The sequence below is a fragment of the Oryzias latipes genome, chromosome 19, assembly GCF_053564925.1.
Source record: "Oryzias latipes strain Hd-rR chromosome 19, Olatipes_Hd-rR_3.1".
Lineage (NCBI taxonomy): Eukaryota > Metazoa > Chordata > Actinopteri > Beloniformes > Adrianichthyidae > Oryzias > Oryzias latipes.
The window spans coordinates 8344996-8360795 of NC_136255.1; the positions used below are offsets into that span (position 1 = coordinate 8344996).

At 40.8% G+C, this 15800-nt stretch overlaps 2 protein-coding genes and 1 long non-coding RNA gene across 4 annotated transcripts; 1 reads left to right on the top strand and 2 right to left on the bottom strand.

Annotated features, from left to right (window-relative positions):
- Window positions 1–1751: 1751 nt before the first annotated feature.
- Window positions 1752–2653, bottom strand: arl4d (ADP-ribosylation factor-like 4D). Its single transcript, XM_004086833.5, has one exon. The coding sequence runs from the start codon at window positions 2651–2653 to the stop codon at window positions 2048–2050; it is 606 nt and encodes a 201-aa protein (XP_004086881.1). The 3' UTR covers window positions 1752–2047.
- On the bottom strand, window positions 1752–13329 carry tmem106a (transmembrane protein 106A). Of its 2 annotated transcripts, XM_078937740.1 has the most exons (9): window positions 13191–13329; window positions 10584–10764; window positions 10373–10436; window positions 10104–10257; window positions 5965–6105; window positions 5855–5898; window positions 5710–5763; window positions 4597–4741; window positions 1752–2718 (listed from the first exon to the last, which is right to left on the bottom strand). In XM_078937740.1, exons 2-8 carry the CDS (start codon window positions 10735–10737, stop codon window positions 4633–4635), a joined length of 720 nt encoding a protein of 239 aa, XP_078793866.1. In that variant the 5' UTR covers window positions 10738–10764; window positions 13191–13329; the 3' UTR covers window positions 1752–2718; window positions 4597–4632. The 2 variants fall into 2 exon arrangements, with proteins under 2 accessions (XP_078793866.1, XP_011471840.1); XM_011473538.3 differs by lacking the exon at window positions 1752–2718 and having other exon boundaries at window positions 3908–4741.
- On the top strand, window positions 13218–14992 carry LOC144987929 (uncharacterized). Its single transcript, XR_013651617.1, has 3 exons — window positions 13218–13352; window positions 14176–14252; window positions 14855–14992. It is a non-coding gene; the product is annotated as an uncharacterized LOC144987929 (long non-coding RNA).
- Window positions 14993–15800: the final 808 nt, after the last annotated feature.

The following is a 15800-nucleotide window of genomic DNA, read 5'->3' on the forward strand; positions in this document are numbered from 1 at the left end:
CTTGCAAAATCCATTTTTTGAGCTTTAAGTGTATTTTAGTGTTGATTTCCCACTATAAATGCTGTATTTTGATCCATTCACACATTTCTGAGTATTCCTCTACAAACCTGTGTTCTAAGCACCGGCCCATCCCAACCTATGAAAACAAGCGGTTTCTCATGAGCTGACATAGACCGGTGAGAACAGCCCCTTCCAGGAAAAATCTGCACTGCCAGCACTGCCCCCAGGCTAACACAAGCACCCACTTTCTCCATGGAGCTAGCAGCATTTAGCTAAATTACTTTCATTTTATATAGATTTTTGCAAAAAGTTTGGATGTTGTTTATGTGGGCGAAACGCAGACACACTGCCGAGATTGACTCTAGGTTGACATTAATTGGGCAGCACCCACATGGAGCGGAAGCCGGTACCTCAGTGATATGATTTTTGTTTTTTTACCTCGGTGATAAGTCGTCTCACTCCCTGGTTGGAAAAGAGGTCAGGAAAAGAACTCATATTTAACACAGCAAAACGTGTTCTTTTGTGAGCCAAATGTAACATATTATCTCATACATGGATACTGTTTGCTATAAAAGGCTTAAGAATAGCAAGGCAGAAGCACTTAAAAATCAACTCAATCCATTCACCACAACCAAATCAGAGTTTGTCATTGGAAGTGGTGGCCTAACACGCATTGCCGAAGGCAGTGTGAACGCAGCTTTAGCTTTAAGACAGGAATGATTAAAAAACAGTAAACCTGGTGAGGCAGTGTTACACACATTTTTTGTTCCCTCTTCATCCCTTGTGCTATCTTAGATGACCCCACCCTTACATTGACGTGTTCTCCCTACCATGACAAAGGTGGATAAAGGTGGAAAGATTTCATGTAATCCATGGACACCAGTGAGGTTCACAAATCATTGAAGAAAAAGGTTCAACGCACTGTCTAGTGGGTCTAGATGACCCAACTCCCAATGTTAAAGTGCCTAGGATAGCACAAGGGTTGCTTTAGGTTCAAACTTTCTAAATAAATCTAGAAAAACATTCAGGTAAGGGCAGTTCTGGAAGGGGTTTTTATGCTTTGTTCTCGTATCTGTAAGCCACTGAAAAATAAGTAAAAAATTATATAAATAAAACCAGGATAAAAAAAACACATAAAAAAAGAGACTTATTTCCTGGAATTCCAAACACACGCAACTGCTTAACTGCTGTGAAGCAAACGCTGGCCTCAGGTGCTTCAGCTCTGCATCTCTAGAGCACACACACACACTAATGGAATCACAATCACACAGTTAGCAGACAACAGAAGGTGGGAATCAACCTAAACGGATTGCCAAGTCTTACAGAGGGCGGAGAAACACCCATCGCTCAGTAGGTCTCAGATGCTGATCCTGCCAGAAATAAAATGGAGGGTCACAATCTAAGAGATTAGCCATCTGGACATTTCAATTCAATGTTTGTTTGTTTTTAAATCATGCTTGTACTTTTTGATTTCATTTGCAGACGTACAAGTTCTGGAACTCTACTAAAATGTTAAAAACTGACTGTTTCCATCTTGTTATTCTGAGTCTGTGGCACCTCCCCCAGGGAAACGATGTTTATTAGCTTGTAGATGTGACACAGCAGGCTGTGCAGTCAACCACAGCAACTGCAACACATAAAACGAGCCATTAATGTGGAGCCACAGATTTTAGCTCCAGATCAACTAACAGGACACTGGATCACGCATACAATTCAAAAAAATAAAATAAAAAGGTTCGGATTGAAGCCAGTTTTCTCCACAGTGTTTTGATTTATTCAGACTTATTTACAAAGCTGTACAATTTGCATAAAAAGACCTAAAGCACCTATTTCAGATTATCTGCAGTTGCTGCTTCCTTGACATCCATACAGTAAAATGTGAAGGAGCAGCTGCATAACTGCTAACATATATTAATAATACTGCTTTAGCATTTGGAGTAAATCCTTCCCTCTTTGTTTTGTTGGCACAGATTGCTTTCCTTCTTCAAGCAACAAAAGTGTCCCCACAGCATTAAAATCCTTTTCAGGTCCTCACGCAGGCCAAGCTTCATCTTTTTTTGCTCTTGTTGTGCTTCACCATCTTCTTCCTCTTTAAGATCATCTCGTAAAGTCTCTCCAGGCCGGCCTGCAGTCCCTGGCCATCCACGGCGCTGCAGCTCTGCACGTGGTGCTGCGTGAACATGCTGAGCTCCTGGATGGACAGCAGCTTCTCCACCTCGCCGGCAGACAGGGCAGAGTCCAGGTCCTGCTTGTTGGCCAGGATCAGCACCGGGATGCCCTGGTTCTCCGAGGTGCGGGTGATCTTATGAAGCTCCACCCTGGCCTCCACCATGCGCTCCAGTTCCGTGGAGTCCACCACAAACACAATCCCATCGGTCCGACGCGTGTAGGACTTCCACAGCGGCCGCAACTTCTCCTGTCCCCCCACGTCCCACACCTGGAAGTTTATGGAGCGGGACGCCCCCACAGGGACCTTGATCTTCTCCGTGTTGAAGCCCTTGGTGGGGATTGTTTTCACAAACTCCTTCAACTTGAGCCGGTAGAGAAGGGAGGTTTTTCCGGAGGAATCCAGGCCAAGGACCACCACATGGAGACTATGGAAGCTCGGCAGGAACGGCGTGTTGGGAGCGATATCCGTCAGCTGGTTCCCCATGATGGCCACCCAGTCCAAATGAGCGTTAGCTCTTCAACTTCAGAGAAGAGACTAAAGATGGGGACCTGGTCAAAACACAAGCGCATTGAATGAGGAAGGAACTGTTAGAAGCAAAACACCTGAATGTTTAGTTATCCTCTAACTGCAGGCGTTTCTACTGCAGTTTCCACATTTCAGAGGAAACAGGATTCACTCCGCTTTACGTTTCGATCAAACTCATGAGGGGCAGCAGACAGACAGCCTCTTCATCGGGTGTATTTATTCCTCCTAATCCTCTTTGCAGGCTGATGGAGCACGCGCTGGTAGAACTGCGCGTGCTCCATCAGCCTGGGCTCCAGTCTGAAGCCCTCCCTGCGCTGCCTGCCTTCAGCCATGCGACAGCCAGCCCCCTCCCGCGTGCAGGGTTCCAGTCACCTGAGCCTACAGAATCACGGCTTTTTAAACGTGATGCGGCAGTTTTGAAGCAGCAAAAAAGCGCCATGTCATCTTCCAAGCCTAACTTGATACATTTTTTTACATTTACTTTACCAGAATTTTTTTTTTACATTCAAGTTAACACGATACGACATAACTTAATCAAACAGGATCCAATTAAAATGATATTTCAGGATAAAATCATGCGACCATTTTCCGAACTAAAACGACCATAAACATCAAAATAACTGCTAATTATCGTCCAAACGCATAGGAAATGCTTTTACCTTTTTAAGTGTTTCGATAAAATTACCCCCCGCAGGAGGTCAAAGCACCCATAGTTGAATAAAGGTAGGTGTCCAAACCGAGGTAAGTCTCCTCTCGGACTCCGGCAGCATTTAGCCGCTCTCTCACAAGTCCTCGCCTTCTTTACCTCGAGCTCATGTGACGTCACGGCCACCTGGAGGGACACGTCGCGACCTCTGATGGCAGAGTTAGGAATTGCAGAGGTTTAAAAGCCAAAACGCGTCTTTATTAACTTTTAGCTAAATTAAAATAATTTTTGCAACATTTGGTTACTAAAGAGCAAGCAAAAAATCTGCATTTGTTAACTACTTGCGTTGTTAAGAGCGACACGTGTTATAACGGTTGGTAGCAATATCTTTTGTAATAGTTTAACACTCTGCTAACAAAGAGGTTTGGCGCCACCTTGCGGTCAAGTGGGGCCCAGTTCAAAGATGGTACAATTTAATATTTATATTTAGAAGTTTTGATCCAAACTAGCTTCTAATTCAAAGGGTAACTGGGAACATGGGTTTAACAACACATTCAAAACACAAGTTAACTTATTTAGAAATTTTATTGCATACATATTTTTAAAATTTACACCTTTAAATTTATCGAAAACACGTGATTTGTGGACAGCAGCCAAAACATTGTTTCTGCAGTTTTTATAAGTAAAGCAGTTTATAAAAAAATGATTTATTTAAAATATGTAAACAGCATCATTGAAATCCCTCAAATTATTAAATTTTCAGGTTTTCATTTTAAACAATTCTTTGCGGGCTCTTTGGATAAAGTAAACATCCACATTACTGATATAAAACTGTTAAAAGCATGTTTACCTCCAGGCTTTGGAAAGACATGGAATATCTTTAGCAAGTTTTTTGTTTTTGTTTTTCTGAGAGGGCTCTCTTTCAAAAACCAGTACCACTGAAAGCAGTTTATAGTAAATTAAAATTATTCATGAAGCTTCACAGTTCATTAAAGTGCAAAACACAACAAAATAACCAGACATTAAGGCTCTCCTGCATAAAAACATTTTTTAGTGACTTAAACAATTATGTACATGTGGGAAAAAAAAGTCTTTGTAAATTTTACACATTTACACATTCATTTCTGAATATTTAGAGAGAAATTAACTCTCTTGGGCTACAAGTTGATTTGGAGCATTTCTTTTCTCACATTTTAGCACTGTAGTGATTGGTTTAGGCTGTACAGGCGACATGCCTGGTTGGAATTAAATTCACCATTCTGGCAGCAGGATGGCGGTGAGTCTGGGTATTTCATCTCACAGGATGTGGGACGGTGGAATTGGTGCCGCAGTCGATGTACTCAAAGGTGTCGACTGACAGCTGCTCCATGTGTGACAGATAGGAAATGTTCATTGTCATTCTGGGGACAAAAAAAAAAGCAATTACAACCCCATTTTTAGAAGAGACAGGTTTAGTAGTAATTTTTATTCAATTTAAGATCTCAGATAAAAAATATAAAAATAAACATTAAGCTATCTTTGCTGTCTTTTTTATTTTTTTAAAGTTTTTGCTATTATTTTTCACCAAATCTGCTCGATTTAAACTTCCTTTTGTTCAGGTGCAGCTACTTGCATCATAAATGCTTATTAAAAATTATTGGAACTAAAATTTTTCCTAAATCTACACAATTTCTTTCCCTTTGACCACTTCAGGTCCTCTGCACTGGCGGAACAAAGATTTTGAGGTAGTTTACTGCTAAACAAATGTGAGGCTTTAGCGTGACAGAGCTGTAAACACAGCAGCTGCTAAAAAGCAGAAATAGTTTTTAGAAGAATGGATGACAGAAGTGAAACCAAGTCAGTGTGGCTGAAAATGTTTCTTTTTCCAGAATTCAACATTTAAAAACAAACTGTTTTAGATCAAAGATTCCCTGCAGGGGTTTTCTGCCAATGAAAGTGGTGTTTTTGTGTTTTTAACGTTTGTGGGGCATTTCTGTAAAGACGGAGGACCTAAATAAAGAACATTAAGATTTAAATTGTATTTCTTAGTATTTATTTATTTAAATCGTTGTGAATCAGGAACAGACAAAAACATGCCGTTTAAAGAAGAGCTTATTTGGGCCACATGCTCCCTGTGCCAAGCTCTCAACAACAGGGAGGGGAAGGGGGGGCGGGGTTACTCAGCACCAACAGTACCACCCACAACTCTGACGTGAATTTCTAATGAACTCCTGCCGCTCTGCAGAAACTGTTCTAGAAAATAACAGCTTTTTTGATTTAGGCTAAAAACAGCGAAATCATATTCAAAAGCCACTGGGAATGCTTTTACAGTAGATCAAAAGATGATTAGAGTGGAACTTTAAAGTTTTAAAACTTTTGAAACACTCACTGCAACTCCACAAATAAGGTGTGAATCTTGATAGAGGATGATTTGCAGTAGTTGCTGTAAGAGAGGAACACGTGGATGAGAGGACCGTTAGATGTTTTATGTTAATGTTAACCCAGCAGGCCCAAAACTAAGAGTGCTGTCTTACTTCAAGCCTTTGTCTGTGATCAGGAGGTTGATTTTAATGACGTCCTGCAGAAGAAACACAGATCAGAAGGCAGCATGCGGCAAAGGCGCTGTGGATTTAGAAACACTCACCGATCTCTGGGATCTGGGCTGGATGGAGGTCATGTTGGTCATGCTGGTCTTTCCCATAACAGTCTTGCTAACCAGACCCTGCATGTTAAACGTCACCACCTGAACTGGAACGTAGTTCTCATTGGAGATCTTGATGAGGTTCTGATAAAAAAAAAAAAAAACAATGACACATGTGAAGTTCATCATATCGAGGCAGCAGCTGGTTTCAGTCTCATCTGGAACAAATGAGAACAGGATGTCCTCACATTTGGTCCACATCATGACTAAAGAACATAAAGCAGCAGCTTATGACAACCATGGTTCCATACTCAGGAGGTCCACGGACAGTTTTTCAGTTCAGCACTGAAATAATACCTGAAAGCCCAGTTTTCGCACCGGTACATAAACACAGCACATAACAAACATTAGTCTTCTCAAATATTCAGCAGCAAACTCCAAATTTGAATTAGTTAAATTCAACATGTTACAAGTTCCAAAAATGTTTTCTTCTGAATTAAACTGAACAAAGATGTTTGGGTTTGTAAAAAGCAGCTTCAGCATAAACAGAAATAAATCCATTGATGGCTGTTCTGATGCTGCATCTTGAAAGCAATAAAAGGTTTTCTACTCTTAAAAATTGAAGTTTGGGTGTTGAACACCTTGTAGGGCCTACATTATGCTCTTCTTACGCCTTTCAAAGTAAGCTATAGCCATTTATATTATAATATATTACATTTGGCACGCTAAAGAACACAATTTTTATCTCCAGCTCTGAGGAACCGGCTTTCACACCTTGTGGGTGCCGCCTATTTCATGACGTCAACCCAGAGTCGGTCTCGGCAGCATGTCTGCGTTTTGCCCACAGAAACAAACTTTTGCAAGATGGATTTATATATTATGGAGCCTTATGCTCTTGATAAAGCTGATCACCACTAGCTCAGCGGAGAAAGTGTGTGTTAAGCTGGGGGCAGTGCTGGCAGTGCAGACTCGTCCTGGAAGGGGCTGTTCCTCACTTTGTGACGTCACAATGTGAGAACCCACTCGTTATCGTGGATCGAGAGGGGCTGGTGCTCAGAGAGCAGGGGTTTAGAGTAGTGGAGTAGTAGTAGAGTACAGCTGTCTACATTCGTCTCGGTCACCTGAACAACATCAGAGATGCTTGATTTATTTATCTATTTTCAGTCTGGCCACGCACATCTGAACTGAAGTGCCAATCCATTCCTAACCATAGAGTTCAAAATGATGTTGGTCCACCTATTGCAGATATTACAACTTCAACTCTTCTGGGAAGGCTGACCTCAAGGACGAGGAGTATGTTTATAGGAATTATTGATTAGTCTTCCAAAAGTGCATTTGTGAGGTCACACACTGATGTTGGTTGAGAAGGTCTGGCTCTCAGTGTCCGCTCTAATTCATCCCAAATTTGTTCTATCAGGTTCAGTTCACGACTCTGTGCATGCCAGTCAAGTTCATCCACACCAGACTCTCTCATCCATGTCTTTATGGACCTTGCTTTGTGTACTGGTGCACAGTCATATTGAAAGAGGAAGGAGCCACTCCAAACTGTTCTCACAAGGTTGGGAGCATAGAATTGTCCAAAATGTTTTGGTATCCCGAAGCATTCAGAGTTCCTTTCACTGGAACTAAGGGGCCAAGTCCAAGTCTTGAAAAACAACCCCTCACCATAATTCTTCCTCCGCAGAATATCCCACTCAGCACAATCCGGTTGGAAATGTACCGTTCTCTCAACCTCCAAACCCAGACTTGTCCATCAGATTGCCAGATGGAAAAGTGTGATTCATCACTCCAGAGAATGCATCTCCACTGCTCTAGAGTCTATTGGAGGTGTGCTTTACACCACTGCATCTGACGCTTTGCATTGCTCTTGGTGATGTGTGACTTGGATGCAGCTGCATGGCCATAAACCCATTCCATGAAGCTCTCTGCGTTCTGTACTTGAGCTAATCTGGAGGTCACATGAAGTTTGAAGCTCTACAGAAATTGACTGTGCAGAAAGTCAGTGACCTCTTTGCACTCCTCTCCGTCAGGTTACATGGCCTACCACTGCGTGGCTGAGTTGCTGTTGTTCCCAAACTTCAATTTTGTTCTGATAGAGTGGACAGTTGACTGTGGAACATTTAGGAGTCAGGAAATTTCACGACTGGATTCGTTGTACAGGTGGCATCCTATAACGGTTCCATGCTGGAATTCACTGAGCTCCTGAGAGTGGCCCATTCTTTCACATATGTTTGTAAAAACAGTCTGTATGCCGGAGTGCTTGATTTTATACACATGTGGCCAGGCCAAGTCATTGGGTTACCTGATTTTGATCATTTGGATTTATAAGTTCTGTTTCAGAATAAAGTAGATGAATAAGTCACAATGTGTAGCAAGCATGTACAAATAGCTGAAACCACCCAAACTGGGTATAAGACCTGCAGGGGTGTTTCTGCACCCTGGAGTCTCAGAACTCCCTGGAAAAAATCTTACATTAAAAGCAGGACTTCACCCAATCCCAAAGCATGCTGGGTAATTCTGTGATGTTTAAGTGATAAACATCTTTAAAAACCTTCTTCCTGATTCCCATCTATCCAATTTGGCGGGAATGTTAGGAATGTCCAGGGAATGCCACATTGTCATGCCAGTTCTTCACTCAGCTGCAGTGCGGAGCAGCAGAGCCAGGAAATGGAAGGTGTGGCTGTCTGGTATTCACGCAAACAAAAGGTGCGTTTCTCTGTGTGCATCAAGCTACAACAGGACTTTGTGGTGGACCTGATGAAATCTTCAGACCTATTCAACAAAGCATGGGATCAACAGGGATAGATTTCCAGTCAAAAGGCAAACATCCCTGCAGAATAGAAACGTTCATATTGCAACATTACAAAACAGGAATCTGTGGTGGATTTCACTTCCTACAGCAGGATATCGTGACCGCGGTTGAACACATGTTTAAAGAAGAGATGAAGGAGAAATGGATTGAGATTTGGTGTAAATATAATTTCATGTTAGTTTTAAGGATCCTTCTCTATGTCTGAATTAAACTATTATCTTCCAGAAGCTTCAATAAGACATCAAAGAGAACATAAAGGGGGAAACCAAAACAAATTGTACCAATTGTTACCTTAATGCAGTGCTTCTCAATTATTTTTTGCCAGGCCCCCCCTAGGAAAAGAAAATGTTTCGCGCCCCCCCTGACCCCCCCCCCCCCCATAACCCCCCCCCCACACACACACACACACACAGACACACTCGCGCGGTGACAATACATCAGGTCAGTATCTATAAAATTTGTATACCTAAAATTGTATCTTTTAACACTAACAAAAGAAAAAAGCAAAATAAATCCACTTTCAACAAATATTAACTTTATTTAGCCACAGAAACCCTGTTCTAGTCTAAAACAAAAAAGAAGCTGAAAGTACCTGAAATAAAAAAAATCTGTCATTCCTTATTTAAACTAGAAACATTTTGACCAACTGAACCATTTGATGCTGAAAAAAATAATTCAATCAATAAATAATATTAAATCTAAATTGATCTGAAACATTAACACAGCAGCACCAATATATTTAACGTTTTTAGTCTGAAGAAATAGGTAAAAACGTGCTGATTTTTTTTTTCTAAATGACGGATTGTTTATTTCTGATCTCATAAAAGTGCAGCTGTTTTCCTGCATTACCTGCTGTCTTTATGTCTGTCTGACACCAACTAAACCACAGGCAGACAAAGAAAACATGGATGGAAAATAAAGACACGTCATCAAAATGTCTACAATAGTTCATAAAGAATGACATTGTTAGCATGAGCTTAGGAATCTAAGGGCAGCGGTGATCTTGGGCAACAGGCAGCGGTAGCAGTGGTCCGCGTGCCCCGATTCCCCTGGCAGACAGAGCCCACACCACCCCTCCCCTTTCGTTCTCACTCGCGCAGCCGCGGACAGACAGAACAGACAATAGGAACCGAATAGTGGACCAGATTATTTTCCAAGCACTGAGCCGCTGTCACCGCTGCCCCCACGTTAAATTTGCGCACCGGACAAACCTGTGCCTAAAACCGCCACCACCGCGCGCCCCCCCTGGCATCGCTTCGTGCCCCCCCCTGGGGGCGCGCCCCACTATTTGAGAAGCACTGCCTTAATGTATGACCTTTCTGAGGCTTACCGTGACATCCATGCTGATGTTGTCAGGGGTGAAGTAAACCATCACTGACTGCACAGAAACCGGGGTGAGGGTGACGCTCCGCGGGAAGAGGAAGAACAGGATCAGGCAGCAAACGAAGAGGCACAGCACCATGGCCAGAAACACGTACAGCTTCCTGAAACACACATGTTGCAATGCACTAAAAGCTCCATCAGCAGACGGGTCCTCTCTGCAGACAGACCCTTCCTCAAACACATCCCTGAGCAGACAGATGCCCGTGCCGTCCTTACGTGTGTCTGGGTTTCAGCCTCACGTCGTTACATGGGATCACAGCAACCAACTGCTCCTCTTGGCCTGCAGATGCAAAAGAAAGAAAGGACAAGTTTGTCAAACCAGCAAACAGACTTTTGGCTTCTGCCACTGTATAAATTTAGCTACCTAGCTTACGACTGCAGAAAGATGAGTAAAAAGACCATAGATTGGCACAGATTTTTAACCGACCTCTGGGAATTCGTCCAGTGCCTCGACATGTTGGGCAAGTGTCGCCGTCGACGCCACCGTACGGAGGAAAACGCACCAGAAGTTTTCTCCTTTCTGCCTCTTTGGCAAGCTCCTGGTCCCCTGCAGGCTTGCCATTGTGCTCCAGAGTCACCATGGCGCTTTGTGTTTTCCACCTTCAGACCTGTCATAAAGCCATAAAATGTCAGTCCACATGACAGGACGAGGGCAGTCAGCAGACTTGATGAGTTTACCACTGCAAAAATCCGACAGGAAGAACAATCAATTCACAAAGAAACAGGTCAGGCTAAGGTCAGTCCCCCCCTGAAGGTTTTTTTTTTCTTTAAACAATCAACAGTTCTAACTAGGGGTGTGTATCGGCAAGAGTCTAGCGATGTGATGCGTATCCCGATATACGTCACACGATGTGATAAATATCACGATATTTTTGTTAAGAGTATGACTTAAAAAAAAAATTCAACCTGAATATTAACATTGTAATAAAATGGTAACATTTATTTTGTTTAATGATCACAATGTTAAGCACTGCAACTGCATCTCATTTATAAGTCACTTTTCCTCAAGCAAATCCAAGCTTTTATTTTGGTAACTTAAAATATATTTATTCCTAAATGGAAAAGTCCACATTGTCTGATTTCCACAACCAAATACATTTTCAGTATAATAAAAAAAATAGAATGACTATGCTTGAACCAATAAGATTCTAAAAGTATGATTGAGGAAATAAAGTTTCGTGTATTTCAAACATTGCTGAATGTAGCTTCTCCAGTTCCTTTAAACGGTTCAGGAGCCCGAACGGTGCAATCCACGTTTTTATATGATGATCCTGGCTGCAACACGGCACAGAGTTTTGGTTTGGTACCCATCCCAAGTAAAAACTATGTAGTGCATGTGCTATTTTCTAATAGCATAAAGCCTGTTTAAGTGTTACCATACCTGAGGGATCTCAAACAAACTGCTACATTATACTCCGAGGCTATGTCCGAATTCCCACCCTAACCACTATATAATGCACTATATAGGGCGTTCGCCATAATAAATAAATAAGTCATCAATGTTTTCATATTTTGAAGACAGTGTACTCATAAATAAATCGTCGCAAAACACTCCTTTCATTAAGATTTTAACTTCATGAAATCGATTACGTCATATCCACCATTTAATTAATCCACCGTGAGCATGGTGTCTGAATTGCTTTTAAAATTCAGAGCCCTACATAGTGCCGCACCATATCGTTTTTTGAGTAGGGTGGGAATTCGGACATAGCCCAAGCCATAGCCCCTCCCCCGTCTTCCTTTTCTTTTGACCACACTATTCCAAAGACTACTGTTGCCCTCCCCTTCTGCACCATCTCCCATTAGAGAGGTGGGCTCCATCATCCTAAAATCATTTTGTTATCCCAATCCATCCTATTGTTTATTGTCTTTTTGGTGTCAATTTCTATTTGTATAATCACAAAAATATTTGTTTCTAACTTGTGATGTAATGATTACAAGGAATTAATGGTTTATTTGGGGATAAAGCTTACATTTTGGTTTGTTTCATTTGTATAGGAACTGGAGTGGGCAGGATCATACGGTGTGTTTTCTGTGTGTTTGTTCCCAGAAATAAAGGGAGGTTTCTCTCCAAGAGTTAACACTGTGTCACGCAATAATTAACCAGTATAACGCAGAAAGCGACCGGTTACACATGTCTCATAACAACAAAAGTAGCTGCTTCTCGCTAAGATCTTGTAGTTGTTTTGTGCGGAGTAGAGCTGCTGCCAACCAGCGGTTTAAGTGGAAAAAAAGTCAGTCGCTGAAGGTTGGCCATAAAAAATGTAATATTGTCCTGACAGCATTTTAAATCAATACAAATATCTCCGAATCGATTTTTTCCTACACCCCTTGTCCTAACGGTCCATCAAACACATGATGACTTCACTGATGTCATTTTTGGACAGGTTCACCTTCCTATATGACCAAAGCAGATTTAAAAAAAGGAAAACATTTGCCAATAATAATAAAACATCACATTTTACCTGAAATACGTGTCTAAATTATGAGTGCACTTGATTTTTTTTAAAGTTCCACTTTCTCCATACTTGTGGGATACTGCAGGTCCTTTTTAAATTTAACATTAAATTATTCATTTCATGTTCAATTTTTGACCAAAAAAATAGAAATATTGTGCATTACACTATAATGGGAATGCACTGCATTGAAAACAGAGTAAACAGTAAATCTTCCTTAATTTAAAACAACCAAAAACTGATTAGTATTAAATAAATGAAATTATTAAAATATATTTCTTAAAATATATTTTTAGGCTGTTTGGATCATTTTGATTGTCTAATTTAGGTTTCTGCCTTTACATAGAATTTAAATGGAATTTTTAAAAAACTTCTTTCAAATGTAGAAACTCTTAGAAATATTCCTTGTTTTATTTGGTTGACTACTGCAACTTACATAGCAGCTTTGTTCATTTATTGGATAATCAACATTAACGATCATCGTGTTTTGGGGAACTTTTGGCTCCAAAAGCTCAAACTAAAACAGACAAGAGCAAGAAGCATGTCTATAAAACTGGAGTTTCCCGTAAAACACTTGCCTTTTCAGCGTCGCTTGGATGTTTCCAATCCTGAGGGTTCTTCGGTTAAAGGCTTCACAGCGGAGTCATCTCAGCAGTTTTTCAGCTGCGCCAGAAGAAGCCTCGGAAGTTTGAAGACTTCCTGTTGAAATGCTGTCCGAGCAAGGGTCACGTGACACTTCGGTAAAGTTACACAGATATTCACAGATTAGGACTTCCGGCTGCAAATACGCTTCTGATAAACGTTCAAATGTGACAGCAAATATCTCAATGCTTCTGTATTAACACAGCGAGTGAACTACAAATGCATTTCAAAAGACCGTTTTTAAAAAACAAACAAAAAAAAAACAACCTTTTAATGAGAATTGTTCTCTTCGAGCTATGATGCAGACACACAGCGCGAGGCGGCTGCCATTAAGGGACCGTCAAGAAACTGCAAGCTCCATGAAAACACCGATCTATATATCAATATCTTTCTAAATTTAACGAATTTCACGAGCCCTCTTCTCTGTGTTAAATCCATTAACCACGAACACGAAGGAAACACTTTTGCCAGATCAGAAAGTCAGAATGTGCTACTAAAATGGAAACTATGATTATTTATTAGGGCTTTTTAGGTTTTGAAGAAAAGATGACATTTAGAAGAAATTGGTCTCTATGACAAAAATCCAAAGCAAGTTCGTTTTTACTGCCCACTACCGGCTAAAAGCCAAATTACCCAAAAAGTAACAGCATGTTTAGCTGTCAAAAACAGTCAAATTCAGGGCTGCCAACTTGTGAATTTGAATAATTTCTCAAACTCTCACGCCACACCTGTATTTCTCACGGCGAAATACAGAGATTACATTAAATTAACAGAAAAGAGTTCCAAAGGAATGTGTCTTGTGTTTTGTGCCTATTGAATAGTGGAGGAAATACTTCACTAATATTTTTCTCTGAAAGGAGAAGCAAATAAACCAAAAGTGGTCAAGATCTTATTCCCCTGTATGTGATTTATTTCTCACAGGTTACAGGTGCAAGATTGTTCCAGAGGCTTGTGACCATTGCAAAGCTGGCCCTGGTGCTGCTCCACTAAAATGGAAGGTGGGCCTAAACCAAACCAAAGTTTGGCCTTGGATGGAACTTTATCATTAGTAATGACAATCAAAACATCCACTGAAAATCTTAAATCTTCAAAAAAGGGTGAAGACCATTACACAAGGGACAGTTTTACATTTCTTCTTAATGCTTAGTTTGTCCTAGTGTGTAAATTAGTTTGTCATATTTTTAAGGTGAACAATTCATTTGTGTTAAAAATTCCTTTCTTTCTTATTACTTTTCAATTCATCTTTTTTCCCTAGTGGTGCTTCGTTTCACAATTACAGTTTCACAAAACTACACTTGACTCGTCTCATGACTTGCAGATGTATAGAATCACTTCTTTTTTATGAGTCTCACCAAAAGCTTTGATAAAAAGTTAGCAGCCCTGACTAAAACAATCCTTTTTAAATTTACAAAGATGAATTAAAGAATCCTACAGTTTTGGATTCAGTCTATACAATATTTACCACGTGACCATGTTATGGGAAATGTTAAAGGTACTTTTTTAATGCAGCTAAAGTTGGTCTTTTTTTGTTGTGGTTGTTTTAACCAGATAAGCTTTAATTACCTTCATAGGTTAATTGGTTATTCTGAATTTTCCCTAGGTGTGAATGTGAGTGCACGGGTGTGTGACTTCTGGCCCTGCGTCAGACTGGCGACCTGTCCAGGATGTTCCCTGCCTTCGCCCTGGAGTGGCCGGGATTGGCTCCGGCGGCCCCGTGACCCAGAAAGGGACAAAACGGGTTTAGAAGATGAATGAATGAATGAACGCATTAATTGTTTTTATAAAACACTTGTATAAAAAGGCAGAAAAAGCTAAAGATGTTTGAAATTTGATTAAGATTAGAGTTTTTTTTATTGTGCTCCATGTGTCTAACAAAATCCTTGTGCTTACAGACCCACGCCAATGAAAATCTTGTTTTTAACATGTTCTTGTGGCATTTTTCTGACGATGGAGGACATGTTTAATAAAAATGAATCTTAAAATTGCACTTCTGTTTCTTTATTCAAATCATTATGAAGCAGGAGCAGACAAAAAAATGCTGCTTAAAAAATATATTTGTAATGTAGAAATAACAATGGGCAGGCCACAAGCTTCCTGCGCCGCTCCATTCTGATGGATCCACTTGTAGACAACTAGACCCACATGCCTTGTTTTCCTCATCTGAGCTGGCATCTGGCTAAAAACTGAACGGCTGGATAGCCCCAATACTGCTCAACATTGTTCTTGCATCCCTAATGTTAGGTTAGAGGTGTGAGGGTCTGTGAGTTGGTGGGAGAGCACACAACAGATGGATGATGGGAAGGGGACGCTCCGTGCCAACAGTCCCGCCCACAACTCATATGGAAACTGCCACTCTGCAGAAACTATGTCCAAGAAAACAATTCAGGTTTTCTATTTTTTTAAATAGTTAAAATCCACTGGGAACTCTTTTAAAACATTTTGAAATGAGTGACAAAATGTTTGCTCATAACCCTTACAGGACAACTTAAGGAAACTAATCACCTGAGTGGTAGCAGCCTCCTAAACATTCAAACATTTCCTTTAAA